Source organism: Podarcis bocagei (assembly GCF_964188305.1).
Source record: "Podarcis bocagei genome assembly, chromosome: 5".
Classification (NCBI taxonomy): domain Eukaryota; kingdom Metazoa; phylum Chordata; class Lepidosauria; order Squamata; family Lacertidae; genus Podarcis; species Podarcis bocagei.
Genome location: NC_138129.1, coordinates 91,170,305 through 91,194,503, shown reverse-complemented (window position 1 = coordinate 91,194,503; position 24,199 = coordinate 91,170,305). Strand labels below are relative to the sequence as shown.

Here is a 24,199-nt window from a genome sequence, read left to right as displayed (position 1 = left end):
CATTTCACCAAAACACAGGGGAGTGCACTGACAAGCTTTCAGTCTATGGCCAGTGACTCCCCTCAACACAACCCCTTTAACAGGGAACCCTGGGATCGCCAATGTGGCAGGGGTGTGTGTGTGTCACTGCTTCACACACACACACACCCAATTCAGGGAAAATAGACTAAAGGATTCCGCCCAAGGTCTATAACTGCCAAAGTTGTGACATTTTGCTACGGGGAAGACGAAACCTGCCAATGCAGGGAAAATTCCTTCCCAGTCCTTTAACAGCACCCATCATAGGACCGCAGCAGCACCCGCATACCTGTAAAGAAGAAATTAAAGGTAAAGGTAAAGGGACCCCTGACCATTAGGTCCAGTCGTGACCGACACTGGGGTTGCGGCGCTCATCTCACTTTATTGGCCGAGGGAGCCGGCATGTGGCCAGCATGACTAAGCCGCTTCTGGTGAACCAGAGCAGCGCACGGAAACACCGTTTACCTTCCCACCAGAGCAGTACCTATTTATCTACTTGCACTTTGAGGTGCTTTCGAACTGCTAGGTTGGCAGGAGCAGGGACTGAGCAACGGGAGCTCACCCCGTCACGGGGATTCGAACCACCAACCTTCTGATCAGCAAGTCCTAGGCTCTGTGGTTTAACCCACAGCGCCACCCGTGTCCCTGAAGAAAGAAAGTTAACCTGCAATAAAAGGCCTAAACAAAGGGAGGGTAGAGCAGGTGAAGCCCGTCCACTGTCCCTCAGACCTTGTGGGGGGCCGGACTATATTTTTTTTGGGGGGGGGGAATGAACGAATTCCTATGCCCCACAAATCACCCAGAGATGCATTTTAAATAAAAGGACCCATTCTACTCAAGGAAAAACATGCTGATTCCCGGACCGTCTGTGGGCTGGATTGAGAAGGTGATGGGGCCACATCTGGCCCCCGGGCCTTAGTTTGCCTACCTATGCTCTGGAGGCTCCACCCCCTTTTATGCTTAAAGAGCGGACCCTACCCTTACTTGGTCCACTCCCCTGGCTCCGCCTCCCCAGTCGTGATTGGTTATTTGAGCTGAGGTTTGGCGGGAACCTCAAGGTTCGTGACTCAGAGAGGTGGTCCAGGTGAGCTCTGCCGGGAGTCGCGTAGGATCGGGGGGTGCTGCGCACAGGCACACAAAGGGCACCCTCTATTTGATATGGAGAGCAGTCATTCTCATCCTTTCCCCATCCTTTGAAGTGCCATCTTTCAGATTACAGACATGATGCAGAGGTTGTCTTGCTTGTTGCTGATTTTCTGTAAGCCACGCTGGGAACCTTCTTGGCAGGGTAAAAATCCTTTAAATAGACAAAACGGGATGTCAAGGTATCTAAATGGCTAATCTCCTGGGTCAGGAATGCCCTTTCAGTTGTTGGACTTCTCCAACTCCCATCATCCCCAGTCATTGGCCAAGCTGGTTAGGTGGTTTTTTTTAAGTAGACTTTATTAATTACTTCACCACATAATATAAAGGGTTAATAATTTGCATTTTTGAGCAAAGACAAAAAAATTACATAGCATGCAACATTACATAATTATATTTAATAAAGACGTATGTTAAAATACATCTGAAACTTTATGCCTTTTCTAGCCAACCCCCCCCTAACTTGTCACAACTTCACAATTATTAGAAGGTGAGCTAAAATGTACAAGTTCAGTATGGTTCGCAAATATGATTTACTTGATTAGCTGTTAGTGTTGCAGTAGCTTTTCTAAACAGCTGAATATGACTCATTAGGCAAGCAATTCCTAATCAGAGTATTACCATGTGGGGGTCTTTTCTTTTTATTAAGATAATTGCTTTTTACAAACTAAGAGTTTTATTATGGTAAAAAGGGGTAAAACTGTTTAAACCAATAAATAAAACATATAGACAAAAGACCAAATTGGATATAGTTCTCCAATTATTTTAAACTTTGGGAAAATTACATTTGAATGCTCAGCTGGAGATGTCTTGAAGTTCCATTTCTCATGGTCACCTGCTGTCTGTTATGTCTAGAATAGCCCAGTCTCTTATTGTGTTTCATTATCTTTCAGCTGTATAGCACTTAATTGTTGCCATCTAGTGAACTGTGCTTATGTTCTCTTCAGCTATTATGCATAATAGTGTGCTAGCAAAATGCCTTTTGTCTGAAAAGTGTTTTTTGCAATCCCTCATTGCATGCACTGCACCATCCCACGTAGTTTATTATCATTCCCATTTTACATGACGGTATCTGATACTAGGAGAAAATGCCTCTTTCAAAGCGCCACATCGCTTACTGCCAGTTTGGTGGTTCTCCCAATCTAAGGCCAATTTTAAAGCTATTTTTAAGCTATTTTATATGAAAGGCATGACATCAGTTAAATACTTGAAAATCCCTGTGCGATCTCCACTTTACATTAATATACTGATTTAGCTCATTCACTTAGACCAAGGGAAGTAAACCAAGGCAACTGCCTGTGTTTCATCCAAACCCACAGAGAGCCTGGGCCAGATTCCAGAGTTGCCCTGATTATGCAGTGACCACTAGGCAACCCAGCTCAGCTCCTCACTGCTCTCCTGTCTCATAAAGAAGCTCAGTTAATCAAAACCTTTCCCGTGCTCTTCGTCAGCTTGCTAATGGCTCTGCAACCTCCAGCAGCTGAGCCAAAGTTTCTCTGCAGGCTTGGCGCCACTTCCATTTCTCCTGGACCACAGTGACCTGTTCATTGAGAGGCTTGGAGCAATTTTGCCTTCCACACGTTCTCCACTTCATCCTGCAGATGATAAAAAAACTACACAAACTCCATCCGGTCCAGATTGCTCTCCGGCAGCTTCCCACTTTGCAAATTCCTAAACTGCTGTAAGGAGTTTGACATTGCATCTACTTCCGTGGTTCCCAACAGGGGGGCAATTTGATTTTTAAGCGGGGGGCAATTTGAGAATGAGTTATTAACAGTGAATGGCCTTTTAGGCTTCCTCCACATGACTAGGAGTTCACTTTTTGAATAATAAGAATTATATGTCACGGGGGGGGGGGGTGTCAGGATTTTAGAGATGCTCAGGTGAGGCATGGCCAAAAAAAGTTTGGGAACCACTGATCTACCGTATTTTTTGCTCTATAAGACTCACTTTTTCCCTCCTAAAAAGTAAGGGGAAATGTGTGTGCGTCTTATGGAGCGAATGCAGGCTGCGCAGCTATCCCAGAAGCCAGAACAGCAGGAGGGATTGCTGCTTTCACTGCGCAGTGATCCCTCTTGCTGTTCTGGCTTCTGAGATTCAGAATATTTTTTTTCTTGTTTTCCTCCTCCAAAAACTAGGTGCGACTTGTGGTCTGGTGCGTCTTATAGAGCGAAAAATACAGTACTTGCTACGGAACTCTTTCCATCCTAACCTGCTTGCTTTCTTGAATTTGGTAGAAGTAAAAACAAAAGGCATACCTGGCACCCAAATGTTAGTTAACTCTTCTTCTAGAAATCTGACTAGGTTGTGTGTGTGTGTGTGTGTGTGTGTGTGTGTGTGTGTGTGTGCATATGTCTCTTAATTTTACACTTATCTGTACTTTCCTATAACCTTTTGGTATTATGGTGTGAGTGTAATGTATGAAAACACCTGATGCCTCCAGTTGCTGGAAATCATGAGCAGGAAAGTGAGATTGTGCTTGTGATCTGCTTTTGGGTTTCCCACGGGTATCTGGCCACTGTGAGAATGGAGTGCTTCACTATACGGGCCTGTAGCTTGATTTAGCAGGGCTTTTCTCATGACCTTATGATGTATGTGCTTTAGGCTGCAATCCTATACACACTTATTTGGGAATGATGATGATGTTGTTATTATTTGTACTCCACCCATCAGACTGGGTTGCCCCGGCCACTCTGGGCAGTTGAACAATGTGGCTTACTTCTGAGTAAGGATTGCACTGCCCGTTTCACACACTGCCATTTAAATATGTTATACCGCTTGCTTTCGGCACATAGTAACATTTGCTTAGTGAACATGGGTCCAGCTGAGATCCAATTGCAATATGTACTGCAGAGGGGCAGAAGATCCTGGAAGGACTAGAGATCTCGTCAACTATTCGACTTCTTGCTCGTCCAGGTTGCCATTCCCAAGCGCTGGAATCTCCTTCTCCGGTAGTAACCCGTACTCATTTAAGAACGCCTCCACATCCACAGCAAAAAACTCCTCACTGAACTGTTCGGTTACACTAATGAAATTGCTGACGAGCTCCCCACCTTTGTACACAAGAAGCGTTGGGAGAACGTCAGTGGAGAAACGGTCTCCGGCCCCTGTGTTGGAAGCCTTGATCTTGCAGAATTTCACCGTGGAGTACTCGGCAGCAAGGCACGACAGGCTGCTGTTGAGTGCCTCGCAGCCCTTGATGCCATCTTCATAGATGTGGACAATGACTGTGGTGGTTTTTCGCTCCTTCTCAACAGCTTCCAGGAACTGTTCCCCATTCTGCAGCTCCGAAAGGTAGCCATATTTTGGACCAAAGCTCAGTCGCTGGTGCATATCCTGCATACAACGCTTGCGATACTTCCGTAGGCAGCTTTCGTCTTCCATGTCTTCGTTAATTAGCTCGTACTCTTGCACGCTCATCTGGAAACATTTGGAAGAGTAAGCGGAATTATTATGGAATAGGTAAAAGGTAAAAAAAAGCTAAAGGACCCCTGGATGGTTAAGTCCAGTCAAAGGTGACTATGGGGTTGCAATGCTCATCTCGCTTTCAGGATGAGGGAGCCAGCATTTGTCCGCAGACAGCTTTCTGGGTCATGTGGCCAGCATGACTAAACCAGAAACCAGAGAGCACGGAAACGCTGTTTATCTTTCCACCGCAGCAGTACCTATTTATCTACTTGCACTGGTGTGCTTTCGAACTGCTAGGTTGGCAGGAGCTGGGACAGAGCAACAGGAGCTCACCCTGTTGCAGGGATTCAAACTGCTGACCTTCTGATCAGTAAGCCCAAGAGGTTCAATGGTTTAGACCACAGCGCCACCTGTGTCCCTTAATACAGTGGCTTACTCAACGAACATCACTCCATGGAACCTCATGGAACAAGAGGAGAATAGGAGAGGAGCACTTGGGTGCCCTTTCTTGAACTTGATACTTTCAAGTTTCAATGATACTTTCTTTAAGTTGTATCTATAATCATCCTCTTGGTGTGGATGAAACTTCCCTGCTGATGCAAACAGCAGCTTTCAAGGGTGGGACTTCTATTGCATCCTGCTCTCATAACCAAGAATACTGTTGAATAATAACGCATGGGACACGGGTGGCGTTGTGGGTTAAACCACAGAGCCTAGGACTTGGCGATCAGAACGTCGGCAGTTCGAATCCCCACAACGGGGTGAGCTCCCATTGCTCGGTCCCTGCTCCTGCCAACCTAGCAGTTCAAAAGCACGTCAAAGTACAAGTAGATAAATAGGTACTGCTCCGGCGGGAAGGTAAACGGCGTTTCTGTGCGCTGCTCTGGTTCGCCAGAAGCGGCTTAGTCATGCTGGCCACATGACCCGGAAGCTGTATGCCGGCTCCCTCGGCCAATAAAGCGAGATGAGCACCACAACCCCAGAGTCAGCCACGACTGGACCTAATGGTCAGGGGTCCCTTTACCTTTACCTTTACTAACGCAACAGTCCTAACCCCACTTACCAGCGAGTTCAATAGGATTTACATCTAAGTAGGCATGGTTATGATTTTGCTGTAAATAAGCACATCAATAAAGGAAGTTGAGCGGGCAAAGAAATACAGAACCCTTAGGGCACACAGATGGATAAATTGCCAAAGCCATGTTTACAAATGTGGATAGATATTTTTGCAACTCTTGTTGAGTTATGGCAGTATGAATACCCTCGAGGAAGCAATTTATTTTCTCTTGAGTGACATTAATGCCGATGTAACACACAAAGTGGCTTTCTTTTTGCTCTACTAGCAAAATCAGAAAGAGAGAACTAGATTAAATTGCTGTAAACTGCTGTGGAGAAACAGAGATTGGCTTCTTAGGTATTCCTGACATGATGTAGGGTTCAGAATTTTAAACTCTTGCATTGCTGCATCGATCTGTTGCAGTATGTATTTGTCATGGCCTTTGCCCACAACAATAAAATAGAGTGGATTGAACATATGAACCCGCTTGTTTCTCCAGCATGGCTTAGTTTTTTGAATACTTCAGCATGGTAAGACTACATACACATGGTTTAAAGCACTATGACACCACTTTAAGCAGTCATGGCTTCCACCAAAGAATTCTGGGAGCTGAGGATGCTGAGAGACCTTACAAGACCCCCATTTCCTCCTAGAGCTACAACTCTCAGAGTTCTCTGTGGAGGGGAATGGATTGTTAAGCCACTCTGGAAATTGTAGTTCTGGAAGGGGCTTTGACACTCCTCCCAGACTGGTCATGTTGTGCGGATGCCTGATTATCATCTTCCAAAACAACTACAGTGTTACCTCGGGTTAAATACACTTCAGGTTACATACGCTTCAGGTTACAGACTCCGCTAACCCAGAAATAGTACCTCGGGTTAAGAACTTTGTTTCAGGATGAGAACAGAAATCGCGCAGTGGTGGCGCGGCAGCCGCAGGAAGCCCCATTAGCTAAAGTGGTGCTTCAGGTTAAGGACAGTTTCAGGTTAAGAACGGACCTCCGGAACGAATTAAGTATGTAACCAGAGGTACCACTGTACTCTATTCCAAACTTAAAAATGGAAAGTGTAATGCTGGTGGTCAACAAAAGAAGTTTAAAGACTTTCTCAACGCAAATCTAAAAAAAAAAAAAAAAAATGTAGTAGCAACACCAACAACTGGGAAACACTGGCCTGTGAGTGCTCCAATTGGAGAACAGCCTTTCCCAAAGGTCTCATGGGCTTTGAAGATGCTCAAACTCAGGACAAAAGGGAGAAACGTGCTAAGAGGAAGGCACGCTTGGCAAACCCTCACCGTGATCAACTCCCGCCCGGAAACCTATGTCCCCGCTGTGGAAGGATGTGTGGATCCAGAATTGGCCTCCATAGTCACTTACAGACCCACTGTTAAAACCGTGTTCATGGAAGGCAATCTTACTCAACTATAAGTTACAGATAGGTAGCCGTGTTGGTCTGCCATAGTCCTGTGTATCTGAAGAAGTGTGCATGTACACGAAAGCTCATACCAAGAACTAACTTAGTTGGTCTTTAAGGTGCTACTGGAAGGAATTTTTTTATTTCAACTATAAGTGATCACCAAAGAGAATGCAAGGGGGAATCCTGACTGGACCAGAATTTTCTCTTCTGTGGAGGATCTTTATGTGTGTATAACAGCACACCCACTCTTCTCATGAATTCTGGAAATGCAGGTGGTGGCATGGCTGCTCAGTGCATTGATGGCATTTTCTGATTCTTCACCCCATTAAATCACTTCAGTTGTGTATCTCCCCCCACTCTCTTACCTTGCGACTGAATCGCTCCCTGGTGTCTTTATCGTCCCTACTTTGAGAGCGATAGGGTGAAGACATCTGTCTGATGAGAATCTCTTTCTTGCTTACAGGAAGGGCGTTCCTGTCTTTACTTTCCAATTTAAACTTTCTCCAGTCGTTGATCACCCCTTTAGGCCCTAGGAGAAGAAAAGGTGGTTGTTATTTCGTATTCTTTCTTTTAGGGGTTTGTCAGCTGCCTCGACGTTCAGAACAATGAGTCAAGGGCTGGAGCTTACTAAAGGCAAGAATGCAAAATGCACAATGCTCAACATATGTGTGTATGTGTGTGTGTGTGTACACACACACACACATTGAAAAGCAAAACCCAGTATAAACAACATTAAAAAATGCATTTAATACAGTGCAACTGCTTCAAACATATGGTACAACAGAACAATTGTTGAGTGGAAAAAATGCACGACTATCCATCTATCATAATATAACTTTAACATTCTTGTCTTTTCGAGTAAGATTTTCAGTACGGTCATACCTCATGTTACGTTTGCTTCATGATATGTTTTTTCAGGTTGCGTCCCACGGCGACCCGGAAGTACCAGAAAGGGTTACTTCCGGGTTTTGCCACTTGCACATGTGCAGAAGCGCTAAATTGTGCTTCACGCATGCACACCAGCTCCAAATTGCGCCGCGCAACTGCACAGATACAGTGCTCCAGGTTGCAGGCTTTTCATGTTGCGAACGGGCCTCCAGAACGGATCCCGTTCGCAACCAGAGGTACCACTGAAAGAACCCAGAAAGGAAAAGCTATAATGATAACCTATTGATGACAAAGCTTTGTGGATGTCCCATAAAGACTGCTTATTGTATTTCCAGCAGTGGCAGTTGTGGCCTGGCACAATGGGAGCTAGGGGGAATAGGGAGGCTCTGCCACACCACTGCCGGTGGCGTCTTCTGTCTCAGTTGGTTGCTAAGACTTCAGGGACTTCCTGCCTTGGTTTTTAATTTAAAACACCCAATAAGGGCCGTTCTAAAGGGGTGTTGGAGACAGACCTGAGGGAGCCTGTCTCTACTCGGGTCATATATTTCAGCTGCACGGTCAGCAACGGTTGTCTCACCTGCCCAGCACACTTAGAATCATAGAATAGACCAAAAGGGCCATCGAGTCCAACCCCCTGCCAAGCAGGAAACACCATCAGAGCACTCCTGACATGTGGTTGTCAAGCCTCTGCTTAAAGACCTCCAAAGGAGGAGACTCCACCACACTCCTTGGCAGCAAATTCCACTGTCGAACAGCTCTTACTGTCAGGAAGTTCTTCCTCATGTTTAGGTGGAATCTTCTTTCTTGTAGTTTGGATCCATTGCTCCGTGTCCGCTTCTCTGGAGCAGCAGAAAACAACCTTTCTCCCTCCTCTATATGACATCCTTTTATTTACTTGTTGCATTCTCCGAGGAAAAGTGAGCAGTGTTTGCATGATATTGCTGTGGAATTATTCAGTTGCTGTATTCAGGGCCATGGAGGAATTTGCCTGTAGATAGATTGGGCCCATCTGGTGGCTTTTGCCTACCTCATAGCAACTGTCACAACATCTGGCAGAAAAGGCATTGGGTTGGATCGTTAGTCAAAACTAGAAATGAGAGTTTAGTGTACTATGGGCTTCTGGAGGAAAGTTTTGTTGAAAGATCTAGGCTAACAGGTCATAAAATTCCTCCAAATGGCAACCTGGTAAGTTTTCTCCCATTTGATCTGTATCATGGGGGAATCCTTTAAACCAGGATCAACCCTAATGGAGCAATCAGCCAGGCAGCAACCAGGCTAGGCTGATTCCGGATACGTACCCAAGGCCTACTTGCACCTGTAATCAATAAAAAGTTGTGGCAGTTTCAATTACAAATGGTTTTCCTGTCATTATTGCTACCTTCAGGCTCCTGAACCCTGGTGACCCCGGGATCACTGCTCCTGGGTCTGCAAACTCTGAGAGAACAATGGCTATTACACAAGAAGGTTCTAATGTGGAAGCAACCTTAGTAGAAAAAGGATCTGCTATGGACTGGGTACCAGAGTCTGGCTTTGTTTGATGGTTCTGTGTGAAGCCTGATTAATATATGTGTGAGAGAACTGGTCTCCCTCCTCACCTTCCCACCATCCCAGTATGTGAACATGAAAGCCCTAAGTATCTCAGCTTCTTCACAGGTGGAAATCTGTGAGGAAAGAATGGAGATGGAAGAACATGGGGAGTTCCATACTCAGGAATAAAGGGAGACAGATCCATCTCAGCTTCCACATTGACTGTGAAACATTTGAGCAGAAGGAGAAGACTGGGCATACCTTTTGTTTGGCAATAGAGGGAGGTCGAGATTGCTCATCCTGAGTCAATTGCAGGGGTGGGGAAGAATTTTGGCTTGGGCCAAGTGCTGTGAAAGATGTGCTTTGAATAAACCAAACTACAGTGGTACCTCAGTTTTCAAAAGTAATCTGCTCCAGAAGACCGTTCGAGTTCTGAAACATTCGAAAACTGAAAACTCAATAGCTGACAGCTAGGCCTCAAGATCTTGCACTCAGCAGATGCCACGTGGCATGTTTGATTTCCAAGGCGTGTTCGAAAACCGAAGCATTTACTTCCGGGTTTACGGCGTTCGAAAACCGAAATGTTCGTCAACGGAGACATTCGAAAACCAAGGTACCACTGTACCTGCCATAGCAGGCAAAGAATTAAGGCATTCTGCTGTGGAGATATTCCTTAGAAAGGTGACCTCCACTTGCAGAATACAGTGGTACCTGAGGTTAAGAACTTAATTCGTTCCGGAGGTCCGTTCTTAACTTGAAACTGTTCTTAACCTGAGGTACCACTTTAGCTAATGGGGCCTCCTGCTGCCGCCACGCAATTTCGGTTCTCATCCTGAAGCAAAGTTCTTAACCCGAGGTACTGTTTCTGGGTTAGCGGAGCCTGTAACCTGCAGCGTCTGTAACCTGAAGTGTCTGTAACCCGAGGTACCACTGTATATTAAACTTTATGTCCCCACTAATCTACCATTGATAAAGTCCTTCTCTTCCTCTGTCGCGTTCCTCATTGATGGGCCCTTGGTGCTTGATGTTTAACAATAGTTGAAATCTACTTTCTTCAGATTTACCTCATTCACATGTAGAGTGATGTATACCAGTGTCCCTTGCAATTTACGAAAGCAATGAATATTCCTGAATACTTACCGTATTTTTTGCTCTATAAGACTCACTTTTTCCCTCCTAAAAAGTTAGGGGAAATGTGTGTGCGTCTTATGGAGTGAATGCAGGTTGCCCAGCTATCCCAGAAGCCAGAACAGCAAGAGGGATCGCTGCTTTCGCTGCACAGCAATCCCTCTTGTTGTTCTGTCTTTTGAGATTCAGAATATTTTTTTTCTTGTTTTCCTCCTCCAAAAACTGGGTGCGTCTTATTGTCTGGTGCATCTTATAGAGCGAAAAATACGGTACTTAATAATGGGTCATAATCCATACAATGTTTTTGTTGCTGTTACTATGGATGCATAGTGCAAGAGACACATAAGAGACATTTGCCCACGAGTAGCAAGGCTTTCTTACCTGTATGTATAGCTTCTGGTGCTTCAAGTTCCTCTTCCAAACTAAGCTCTTTTTGCCCTTCCATTGCCGTGATTGGATTGACAGACACTAACAGGATCAAGGAAGAAAACAGTAAACACACGGGCAGATGAGTTACATGCTTTCAGAGTCTGCTAACATGTACTTTTATGTTGTTACAGCTTTATAATTATTGCTCTCCTTATGAAATCATAATGAATAAGTCTCCTATTAACATCTCATAAAGTTAAAAAAAAAGAACGCTATATCCAGTTTTTTAAAGGGGTTATTAAAAGAAGTCTAGACTAGAAGCTTGCTACAGACTATGTAGAATGTGATTAAAGGGCGCAGGGTTCTCCCTGTGATGCGTCGTTGTTTACTACAGATATTCCATGCTTTTCTGATCTATTATTATATATACACACTCGTAAACTTGCCATCCAGGAAAGAAGGAAGTTAAGTTTGGACATATTTAACTGCGAGGGACGCGGGTAGCGCTGTGGGTTAAACCACAGAGCCTAGAACTTGCCGATCAGAAGGTCGGCGGTTTGAATCCCCGCACTGGGGTGAGCTCCCGTTGCTCATTCCCTGCTCCTGCCAACCTAGCAGTTCGAAAGCACGTCAAAGTGCAAGTAGATAAATAGGTACTGCTCCGGCGGGAAGGTAAACGGTGTTTCCGTGTGCTGCTCTGGTTCGCCAGAAGCGGCTTAGTTATGCTGGCCACATGACCCGGAAGCTGTACGCCGGCTCCCTCGGCCAATAAAGCGAGATGAGCGCCGCAACCCCAGAGTCGGTCACGACTGGACCTAAGGGTCGGGGGTCCCTTTACCTTTACTTTTACCTAGGTGTGACTATGTATTTGTCTATATTTTTCTTCACTGAAAGTTGTGTGGAGACCTTTGGGTGACAAGCAACTGATAAGTTCAACAAACAAACAATGTATTGATGCATTCCAACCCTGAGTTGACCACATATGATGTATACACCTCCAGGAACCACAGCTTCCCATGTTTTTTAGAACTCTCTGGATGTCCTACAAACATTGCATTCAGCCCGCAGTGACAAAGTAGGGGACCTGTCCTTTTCCATGACAGTACTCAAACCTTTTATCAGTTGCCTTGTGGGACGTCTTTGGGAGAAGTAAAGGCTAAGGAGTAAACCCTACAAAAATCCAGACTGGAGTCCTAAGACAGTTGTATGTTGGCTTGTACGCCTCCTTCCAGCAACTCCTGCAGCCAAGCTGGTGCCAAATGTCTTGCTCTACTTTCCTTCGGACCACATCAGTGAGGCCAAGAAGACCTCTGTACATACCGCCCAGGCTTGCGCCCCAGAGAGGTTACTTCTGTGCTTCTAACACAGCAAAAAACAACAATTACGAGTTATCAGTCTCTGCAGCCACAGCTGGCGCTGTGATTCTCCAACTCTTTGACTTCAACCCCTGCAAGGGCACTCTGTTGTCTCTCGAGACAGATAGATGCCAACCACAAGAACTTGATCCTTTGATTTGATACGCAGCCAGTATTTTGGCCCTGTAAATGGTTGTATGTGTAGATTGGGGGCCAACCTAAGTCTTCAAAAATTAAAAAGGAGATTTTCAAAACAAGGAATTGGACCTTCCAGGTATGTTTGTGTTGGACCACACCCAACCTGAATTTAGTGAAAAGTCCCTTTGGCTTCAAAAAAGCATAGTACTATTGAAAAGTGTGTCATTTTAGAGGGTCCTAGTGAATTAGCCTCAAGCTGTAAATGCAGAGCTGCTCTTTATTTGCGCGGTGAAAAAACTGGATAAAACACACAGCTCACACGGCAAACTCAGACCTCCCCATCACTCTCTACCCCTGGCAGAGATGGAAGAGTCAGTTCCCACTGGGAGCTACCTTGGCAACTTGCTTCTTTATTCCTTCCAAGTACAGTGGTACCTCGGGTTAAGTACTTAATTCGTTCCGGAGGTCCGTTCTTAACCTGAAACTGTTCTTAACCTGAAGCACCACTTTAGCTAATGGGGCCTCCTGCTGCCGCCGCGCCACCGGAGCACGATTTCTGTTCTCATCCTGAAGCAAAGTTCTTAACCTGAAGCACAATTTCTGGGTTAGCCTGCACTCTGCAGGCCATTATGTACCCTACTGTACAAAGATATTGTTCTTTAACCTGAAGCGTCTGTAACCTGAGGTACCATTGTAATTTTAGTTTAAAGGTGAAGGAAGCAAGCATTCAGGTGCTCTTTTAGATGGTGTTGTGTGGAGGGAATTTCAAGAAGAAATTGGGAGGGGGAAAACACCATAGAGGCTATGTCCCCCTACCCCTTTTAAAAGTAGAATCTTATCAACTTGGAATGAACAGACCCACCCTTTTTGGAAGCAACCTTGTTTATGTGCCATTGAGTTAAAAACACCACAGCTCCTCAGGGGCCAAATAGACCAAACAAGGCCACCACTTTAGTTTAATCACATCTTCCTCGCTCGAATATAAAGCAGTAGAGGGGATGCAGTTTTTCCACCACATGGTGCCCGTCTGTGAGCGAGGAATAATTTTATCTCTGCATTTTGTCACTTCAGGCACTCTTTCCACCAACCCACTCTGCAGGCCATTATGTACCCTACTGTACAAAGATATTGCTCTATTGGAAGGACTGCCTGATCCAATTAACCATCAGTCAGGAGAAGAAGGCCCTTAAACTGCCCAGCTACACCACAAGGTAAAGGTAAAGGACCCCTGGACAGTTAAGTCCAGTCAAAGGTGACTATGGGGTTGCGGCACTCATCTCGCTTTCAGGCTGAGGGAGCCGGCGTTTGTCCACAAACAGCTTTCCAGGTCATGTGGCCAGCATGACTACACCACTTATGGCGCAACGGAACACCATGACGGAAACCAGAGCGCACGGAAACGCCGTTTACATTCCTGCCGCCATGGTACCTATTTATCTACTTGCACTGTTGTGCTTTCAAACTGCTAGGTTGGCAGGAGCTGGGACAGAGCAACGGGAGCTCACCCTGCTGCGGGGATTCGAACTGTTGACCATCCGATCGGCAAGCCCAAGAGGCTCAGTGGTTTAGACCACAGCGCCACCCGCATTCCACTTAGTACCTGGAGAGCAGACCAACTAGGCGCACAGGTCTCCTGGTCACAGCCTGCACCACTAGGGGAAAATATTACGTTTCTATTTAAATTACAGTAATTATTTCTAAATTTGCAGCTTTAGGTATAAGTCAGCACATGCAAATTTTGTACAAATCTGTGTCCTCTTGTTTGGTGAGGTGTGAGTAACCTCTCCATCACCAGGCCAGCTCATAGCTGGCGCTAGAGAGGTGGACTGTGAAGAAAGCATCTCAAGTGATAGTGACTGGGAAAGTAGGCTTGTGTGTGTGTGTGTGTGTGTGTGTGTGTGTGTGTGTGTGTAAGAAAGTTCCCCGCCACACGTTTGTACTGTTTTTATTGTAAAAAAATCAGACGTCCCTCCTGTTTTATGAGCTAGCAGGGCAGACATATGAACGGCAAGCATTGCGACCCCTGTAGCTTTCAGTTTGGTAAACCAAATAAATGTGGTTTAACATGAATTGCAAAAAAAAGTTTGCAGACAGTTAACAAGTGGTTTTGGAGACTTTTTCTGGTGTGTGGTTCTGAAGGTGAGACAATATTGCTACGTTTGAAATTAGAAATTAATTTGATTCGGGTTTTGTTCTGTTTGGCCTCCAGAGATATCCCAAGGAAGCAAAACTGGAGCGGCTAGTATGAACATCTGGCTAGCATCAAAAGAGACATGTATCTTGACTATGCAGCAAATTAATTACAGAAATATAGATTCACTACTTCCTTGAATTTTGCAAGGCCTGAGGGACTACAGGGCACCAGAGTAAAGCAAGGGAAGGGGGAATAGCTCAGGGATGGAGCAGGTAAATTGCCTGCAAATTATCTCAGCTTCAGTCCCTGGCATCTACAAGCAAACCTGGGAAAGACTCTTCTTGCCTGAAAAAACACTGAGCTGAAGCTAGACAATAGCCAATGTGGTGCCCTTCAGATGTTGTTTGACTTCAACTCCCATCAGCCCCAGCCAGCATGGGATGGCCAATGACATTGGGAGTTGTAGTCCAGCGATGTCTGGCGGCCACTCCTGTTACGGGGGATATATGGCTGCTACTAGCCCAGGCATAGGCAAACTCGGCCCTCCAGCCATTTTGGGACTACAACTCCCATCATCCCTAGCTAACAGGACCAGTGGTCAGGGATGATGGGAGTTGTAGTCCCAAAACATCTGGAGGGCCCAGTTTGCCTATGCCTGTACTAGCCTATATCTCTGTCCAAGATCTCCAGATTTACCATTTCTGAGGGTTTTTTAAACTGGAGTTTCTGCAGGATAATATGGGGAAATAATATGGGGCTTTATATTTTATGATTTATACTTTAAACTGCATCGTTTTCTTACAGAGAAAACACTTGGATGTTGACAAACACACACTCCCCTCATGGAAAAACACATGAAATTTATAGCACATGCATCTTACAGCAGCAAATTCCCCTCCTTTGACAATATTTGGTAAGGGTAATAGTCTGCATGCATATACAGCAAAATGCTTACATATATGATTGTTATATGTGGCAATCTACACATGCATTGAAGTATCATGGGGAAAATACCCCCCCCCCATATTTTTTACCCAAGAAGACATGGCCTCTAACCTTTCTCCAATGAAAAGAGGGACATCCTATTCCATACCCTCTAATATTTATCCAATGAAAATAGGGATATCTTAAGGTAAAGCAGGACATTCTGGGATCAAATCAGAAACTGGGACAGCTTTTTGTACATCTGGGACTGTCCCTGGAAAACAGGGACACCTGAAAGGTCTGTGACACATTCACCCAAAACAATTTTTATTTTTTTAGCCTAGTGGTTACTATATTTAGGCTATTCACTCAGCCTAAATATAGGGAACTGGGAACCAGCTTCATCACCCTAAAAGCACATAAGACAGTGATAACTATCTATTTCCCAACTGTTGAGGTCTAGATCTTGTGAAAAATAAAAAAATCGTATTCAACATTATTCCAGCACACTTGGCACCAATTCCCCATTTTGGGTTGCATGGCTCATGTTAGCTGTTACAAATACAAAATGTCTCTCCATACTGAAAACCGTGTGTTGTTCTGTAGTGGCCTGTTATCTCTGAAAATGTTGCAAGATGTGTTGGCATAAAAAACCATACCAGATTAAAACAGGTCATATGATGGGAAGAAGATAAGTCAACCTGGGGCTGGCTGACGCAGAACCCTGCCAGCCTCACTTTAGTTCACTGGGGTTGATGAGAGGGTTAGTGGATTTACTCAAGTCTATCCTCTTTAGCAGAGTTAATGCAGTTCCTTCTTTGGAACGATGGAAACATTTTAAATGCACCCAGGTCAAAATTTCACTCGACATTAAAAGTTATGTGAACTCGGCCAACAAAGTTGAAAGTGATTATTCTGGCATTAGTGGCAGCAAGGACAACAACATTGAACCTCTGTTTTCTGCGGCTTAGCAATATTAACCAGTTTCTTATCCCAGTTACCATTGTCTGTCTCCCACCATTTTAACATGTCAGGCAAATAGGTGTCCTGTGAATTTAGTTTAGTGTTGTTTAAACTCGTCAGAGCTTTTGGAAGCATATCAACAAATCTTAAACAAGAGCAGGAAGTTTAATGGGTAATGGCAGAAGCTCTTCCATGAAACAAATTCTAAGTCTAATTCTAAGACTATTTATGTATGCAACCACAGCTGCGTGGATGTTATTGGCCCAGAGATGGAAAGAAGATACAGTCCCTACCAGAGAAGAATGGCAGATCAGTTTGATGGATTATGCCAAAATGGCTAAAATGACTGAAAGAATCAGAAACCAGGAAGATTTTAATAAGGAATGGGGAAAATTTATAACTTATCTTAAAAACCATTGTAAACAGTTAAAATCATTAGTAGGACTGGAATAACACTTGTAGTTTAATGTTGAATTTTGGACACAATTGAGGAGTAAAAGATTTGGATTATTATAAAAGATGCAGGAGGAAATCATTAACAATAGGACCCACAAAGGGAAGGAAGGAAGTCCAATAGATTCTTTGGAATCTTGTTTCTATGTTGTATGATGGATATGTGACTGCAAAATTTTAATGTGAAAAACCATGTATGTATGTATGTATGTATGTATGTATGTTCTCAGTGATACTGCAAACCAGGAAAAAATAATAACTCTAAGTCTTCACTTACAACATGCAACCAGTTGGGAGAACTGCAAACTGACTACCGTAATATTTCATGTGAACTGAGTGTGTACTCAGAACAAATCCCAGAATCCTCAGCAACATGCAAGGATTCTGCTGGAGATTTTCAGGGTTGGTTCTCTCAAAAGATCGGTACATGTGGAAAGGATTTACTGAGAGTAGGAAGCTTGAAAGTCAATGAATTAGTTGCATGCGTATCGAAATATTTTTGATGTCTGTCCCTGGAGACCTTTGAACAAAGTAAGTTGGTTCTAATAATGGAACGAATAACTGTTGTTACATTAGATCTCATCAGACTCTCAAAGATATATTGGGTTAGAAATCTATCAATTTCCATTTTTCTCAGTTTCTCAGTATTAAGTTGAGCTGTCCACATTTTCCACATCAGATTGTCATTTTTTTTTAAGTCATCATGAACATTCACCCACATTTTAGTGGTAATTTTTCCTAATATAAACATTTGAATGAATTTTTCATAATATACACATTTCTGCATAGCAATGCTCCTTAATATAATGGATTTTGTATGCTATTGTAATTATTATTTGCATTTTTATGCACACTTTACCTTGGTATGTGTATTTTCGTACTTATTACTGGAGAACGGCATTGCAAAATTTGGAGAAGTGGGAATATCGGAGGATGCCTGTATTTCAGGTCACATGCTGTTCCAGAAAATGGGAATCAGGCAGGTTTGTTTTTAAATGCGAACTGAGTTGAATTCTGCCCCCCACCCCCAATCCCTAGGCTAAATGCATATATTCCATAAGTGGAATTCGACTCACACAAAGGCAGTTCCCAGTACTGATTCTCTGCTCCCTCCGCCAACCCCTGAACCCACAAAAATCTGCTCTAATGAATCAGGGCACCTTCCAAAACAGCATAGGAGTTGATACGAAGGGGTGCAGTACAGGGAAGTAAGAGAGAAAGTGGTAGGCAATTTTCACCTATTAGCAGAAGCTCCTGTGGATCAAGGACCGTGGTGTTCACAGAAGGATACTGCTGGTTCCATTCCTTGGGCCTCTTTCAGACTTAAGGATAAACCATGATTTATCATTATGAGGATGTGCCTAGCCCCGCATACTCTCCCTCACTTCTGGCATATCTGGGGGGAGGATATTTGAAGGTTCGACGAACCACAGCTTGTGGTCTTTCTATGTTTGAACCTGGACAAACTGTGGTTAGTCTTAATTATGGTCAGCAGAAACAAACCAATTGCAAACCATGGATTATGAAGCTGGCTTGATTTAACTAACTCTAGTTAAGATTAATGGCAGCCAATAATAATAATGCGTCTTAAGCTGTCCAGATGGGTGGGGTATTATTATTAATTATTATTATTATTTGGGGATGCGGGTGGCACTGTGGGTTAAACCACAGAGTCTAGGACTTGCCAATTAGAAGGTCGGCTATTTGAATCCCCACGACGAGGTGAGCTCCCGTTGCTCGGTCCTAGCTCCTGCCAACCTAGCTGTTCGAAAGCACGTCAAAGTGCAAGTAGATAAATAGGTACCGCTCCGGTGGGAAGGTAAACGGTGTTTCCGTGTGCTTCTCTGGTTCACCAGAAGCGGCTTTGTCGTGCTGGCCACATGACCCGGAAGTTTTATGCCGGCTCCCTCGGCCAATAAAGTGAGATGAGAGCCGTAACCCCAGAGTCGGCCACGACTGGACCTAATGGTCAGGGGTCCCTTTACCTTTACCTATTATTATTATTTATACCCTGCTCATCTGGCTGGGTTTCCCCAGCCACTCTGAGCATCTCCCAACAGAATATTAAAAACATGATAAAACATCATCCATTAAAAACTTCCCTAAACAAGGCTGCCTTCAGATGTCTTTTAAAAGTCAGGTAGTAGTTTATTTCCTTGACATCGGATGGGAGGGCATTCCACAGGGCGGGCACCACCACCAAGAAGGCCCTCTGCCTGGTTCCCTGTAACCTCACTTATCACAGTGAGGGAACTGCCAGAAGGCCCTCGGAGCTGGACTTCAGTGTCTGGGCTGAACGATGGGGATGGAGACGCTCCTTCAGGTATACTAGGTTTGTACATGGTGCTAAACAGTGGTTGGTTGAATGTAAGAATGCAAGTTGAGCATCCTGGATCAGGCCAACTAGTCCAAAATCCTGTTGTCACAGTGGCCAACCAGATGTCCATGAGAAGCTTGCATAAGTGCAACAGCACTTTGCCAACCTCAAGTTCTCAGCAACCATAACTTGATATGTAATCCCTTTGACAGTAGAGGTAGTAGCCATAATAATAATAATAGTAATAATAATAATAATAATAATAATAATAATAATAATAATAATAATAATAATAATTTATTATTTGTACCCCGCCCATCTGGCTGGGTTTCCCCAGCCACTCTGGGCGGCTTCCATAGAAACAAAAAATACAGTAAAATATCACAGATTAAAAGCTTCCCTGAGCAGGGCTGCCTTAAGATGTCTTCTAAATGTCAGGTAGTTATTCATCGCTTTGACATCTGATGGGAGGGCGTTCCACAGGGCGGGCGCCACTACCGAGAAGGCCCTCTGCCTGGTTCCCTGTAGCTTTGCTTCTTGCAATGAGGGAACCGCCAGAAGGCCCTCGGCGCTGGACCTCAGCGTCCGGGCAGAACGATGGGGGTGGAGACACTCCTTCAGGTAAACTGGGCCGAGGCCGTTTAGGGCTTTAAAGGTCAACACCAGCACTTTGAATTGTGCTCGGAAATGTACTGGGAGCCAATGTAGGTCTTTCAAGACCGGTGTTATGTGGTCTCGGCGGCCGCCCCCAGTCACCAATCTAGCTGCCGCATTCTGGATACATTGTAGTTTGATAGGCTTGTCCATGAATGTGCCTCATCCACTTTTTAAGGCATCCAAATTGTTGGCCATTGCTGCCTCTTGTGAGACCAAATTCCATAGTTTCATTATGTACTGTGTGAAGAAGTAATTTCTTTTATCTCTCCCGTATTTCCCACATTTGTTGGATGTCCATGTGTTATGAGAGAGGGAGAAAAACTTTTGTCTATCCACTTCCTCAATGCCATGCATTCTTTCATAAACTTCTATTGTGTCACATCTTATTTGCCTTTTCTCTAAACCAAAAAGATGCCAAACGCTTTGACAGGTAAGTCACTCCATCCCATTGAACATTTTGATGGTCTTTTCCTGAACCTTTCCCCTACAACTCTACAATATCCTCTCTGAGGTAAGGCAACCCAAACTGCACATGGTATTCCAAATGTGGTGACACCATAGATTTGTATAATGGTTTCATGAACCGTTTTATTTCCTATTCCTTTCCTAATGCATGGAATTGGCATGGAATTCACCTGAAGGAGCGTCTCCACCCCCATCGTTCAGCTCGGACACTGAGGTCCAGCTCTGAAGACCTTCTGGTGGTTCCCTCACTGTGAGAAGTGAGGTTACAGGGAACCAGGCAGAGGGCCTTCTCGGTAATGGCGCCTGCCCTGTGGAATGCCCTCCCTTCAGATGTCAAGGAAATAAACAACTACCTGACTTTTAGAAGACATCTGAAGGCAGCCCTCTTTAGGGAAGTTTTTCACGTTTGAAGTTTTATTCTGTTTTTAATGTTCTGTTGAAAGCCGCCCAGAGTGGCTGGGGAAATCCAGCAAGATGGGCAGGGTACTAATAAATAATAATAATAATAATAATAATAATAATAATAATAATAATAATAATAATATATTTTTCACAGCTGCTAAACACTGGGTTGGCATCCTTCTGGTATCCACTGCCAGCCTGTTCGGTCATTGTCAGTTCTGGCTCCCTGAGCATATATGTGAAATTAAGACGTTTTTGCCCCAGCATCCATCACTTCACACCTGAGCCACATTCACCATTTTACCACCCATTCACTCAGTTTGGAAAGGTCCTTTCGGAACTCTTCACAATCTGTTTTGGCTTTAACAGCCATGACGAATTTAGTATCATCAGCAAATGTGGCCATCGCACTGCCCACTCCTAACTATCTGCATTTCCCAAACTTGCATCTCCAGCTGTTTTTGGACTACAACTCCCATCATCCAAAGCTAGCAGGATCAGTGGTCAGGGATGATGGGAACTGCAGTCCCAAAACAGCTGAAGGTCCAAGTTTGGGAAACCCTGCTCTAGATCATTTGTGAAGAAGTTAAAACTTACAGGTCCAAATGCAGCTCTTTGGGGGACTCTACTTTCTACATCCCTCTATCAGGAGAAGAAGAAGAAGAAGAAGAAGAAGAAGAAGAAGAAGAAGAAGAAGAAGAAGAAGAAGAGTTTGGATTTGATATCCCGCTTTATCACTACTCAAAGGAGTCTCTAAGCGGCTAACATTTTCCTTTCCCTTCCTCCCCCACAACAAACACTCTGTGAGGTGAGTGGGGCTGAGAGACTTCAAGAAGTGTGACTAGCCCAAGGTCACCCAGCAGCTGCATGTGGAGGAGCCGAGACACAAACCCGGTTCCCCAGATTACAAGTCTACTGCTCTTAACCACTACACCACACTGGCTCTCGAACTGCCCTTTTATTCCTCCTCTCTGCTTCCCGCTTCTTTACCAGTTCCTGATCCACAGGAGAACCTCTCCTCTTATCCTACGACTGCTAAACGTACTCAGGAGCCTTACCATGTCAAAAGCTTTTTCAAAGCCTAAGTACACTATTGTCAACCTCTATCTCTTGTTGCTGTCGTTAGCATCTGTCTGTCTCAGGAGATGATGGAAGAATATTTCTTTGGGGGTAAAGTCAAACCACTGGAGAGTTACAGCACCTGCTGTGGCTGTAGAGACCAACATGGGAGAGACATGTTTTATTGCAGGTAGGGCAGATGAAGGTGTTCAGATTTGCTTGTTGAAACTATTGAAGAAACTTAATAAGCATGTAAGACAAGATTTGCCCTTGCAAATAACAGGTTTGGAATTTCCCATGAAAGATGTTGAATTATTTTTGTATGCCACAACTGCGGCTCGTATTTTGTTAGCTAAAAAGTGGAAAACCCAAGAAATACCAACAGTAGAAGAATGGCAGATGAAGATGATGGATTTTTCAGAGCTAGCCGACCTAACTGGAAGAGTCCGCGACCAGAAGGAGGAGGAATATCAGGAAGAATGGAATAAATTTAATGGTTATTTAGCTAAATTTGTTAAGTCAAACTAGCTGGAAATAGCTTCCAGATATTTAATGGGCTTAGGATTGTATTTATGTTAAGCGATAAAAGAATATGTTCAATACTATAAGGAGAAGATTTAAAGATGTTAATGTTCAAGTTAAAGTTTATAAAAGTTGAGATTTGGAAAACTGTTATAAGGATATGCAATGAAATTCAACCAAGGGGAAACGAGGAAGTCGCTTTACAAAGTTAATAACTGTTATTTTTAATAAGGTTATGATTTATGTTTGCTATGTTTGCTATGTTTGTTTGTTTTGTGTGTTTGTTTGTCGATAATATTGTAAAAACCAATAATTTTTTTGGAAAAAAGAAAAAAAAAGATTTGCCCTCGCAGAAGCCAGGCTGGTTCTGCTTTAGCAAGGTGTGTTCTTCTATCTGCTTGGTTATTTTATCTTTAACAATAATTTTCCCAGGACAGGAGTGAAAGCTTCTAATCTGCTCCTTGTGGTGACACCAAAGAGAGGATGGGAGTGAGAAGAAACATAGGAGCCCTGATGCACAGACACATGACAATTAACTATTATTAACCTGCTACTTTTTGCAGTAAGGTTCAATTTTTATAAATGCTTCCAAATGTCAGTTAAATCAGCATTACCAGCATCACACCTCCACTGAATATTAGGAGACTTGATACATTTTGCTGTGTATAAAGAAATTCTCTTTGACATTAAGACAGATTGAAGCATAGTGTTCTGTTTGTCTGCTTATGTACAGAAAAACGACATGGAAATGTTAAGGCAAATATACATAAAATATTTTCCTCTGCGTTTAAATCTATCAATTTTTTTTGAGACAAATCTTTGGCTTTTGATTATTCTTTAATAATCTGTTAAAAATGGACAGCACCCTATTTTCCCTTGAATTATGCAAAACCTTATCATTATAAACTCATTTGGTTGAAAATCATGAAAAAACCACAGAACCTTTTATTTTACAGTGAAATAACTTTCTTATATGAGATCACCAAATGCCTGTGTCTTTAAATCATTCATTTTTAGTTAAGCTTTTCTGGCCCAAAATGAAAAAAAAATGTTGCATGTTATAGGACCAATTTTACTGTTGAATAATAACAAAGACAAAAAGGTGAGAGCATAAGAAAAAGTAATATGTAAAAGAAAGAAAATAAGTAAATAATAAAAGCAAAGAAGCATTAAAACAGACTTTAAAAGTCATGCAGTGTTGTAAAAAATGAATAATAGATCGTAATAACCATTGGAATCCAGAACCTATATCTTAATTTCTCACTTTTGTAATTCTATGCCTTTTAAAATCTGTGTTAATATTTCTCCTCTCAAATTCTTCCCCCCCCCTTTTTGCAGTTTTCCTTTTGTTTTCTCTTGCGATTTTATGTATCAACAAGGACGGAACAAGTGTACTCACATTACGCCAGATCCAAAGATACACTGCCGCTATGCCCGCAGACCAGCCACTGAATCCAATATGTGCCCAGCCTGCAAAGGGGGTGGGGAAACAAACATAAAATACGGTAAGTATTTTTATATATATATAAATGGTTGAAAAACAACAGCTAAACATGCTCCTGGCATCTTCAATACTCACAAAGCAGGGACTGTGCGGTCAGTGCAACCCATAGAGGGTGGTAACCAATGTATTCACAATGGTTGTGGCATTCCCCCAGCACATCCTCACACATCCCATCAAAGAGGACACCACAGCACTCCCAGCCCGTCAGCCCCAGTAGCCCAGACAGCAAAACTCCCAGTGTTTCCAGTACCTAGAGATCCCTGAGAACTCTACAGGCAGGGCATCATATCTCCTTATGTTCCTCTCCATTGTAGTTTTGGAACTCATGAAGGGGGAAGGAAGGAGAAGATGGA

At 43.6% G+C, this 24,199-nt stretch overlaps 1 protein-coding gene across 4 annotated transcripts in view; it reads right to left on the bottom strand.

The window, feature by feature from the left end:
- Positions 1-3,821: 3,821 nt before the first annotated feature.
- Positions 3,822-24,199, bottom strand: part of PDC (phosducin) — a 38,292-nt gene continuing 17,914 nt past the window's right edge. For 2 of the 4 annotated variants that reach the window (XM_081194522.1, XM_081194523.1), the window contains 4 exons: positions 23,742-23,812; positions 10,966-11,052; positions 7,407-7,570; positions 3,822-4,581 (listed from right to left, as the gene is read on the bottom strand). In XM_081194522.1, the coding sequence (XP_081050648.1) occupies positions 4,054-4,581; positions 7,407-7,570; positions 10,966-11,029 (756 nt within the window). In that variant the 5' untranslated portion in view covers positions 11,030-11,052; positions 23,742-23,812 and the 3' untranslated portion in view covers positions 3,822-4,053. Of the gene's footprint in view, positions 4,582-7,406; positions 7,571-9,238; positions 9,329-10,965; positions 11,053-20,712; positions 20,821-23,741; positions 23,813-24,199 lie in introns of those variants that run through there. The other 2 variants (XM_081194524.1, XM_081194525.1) reach the window with 2 other exon arrangements.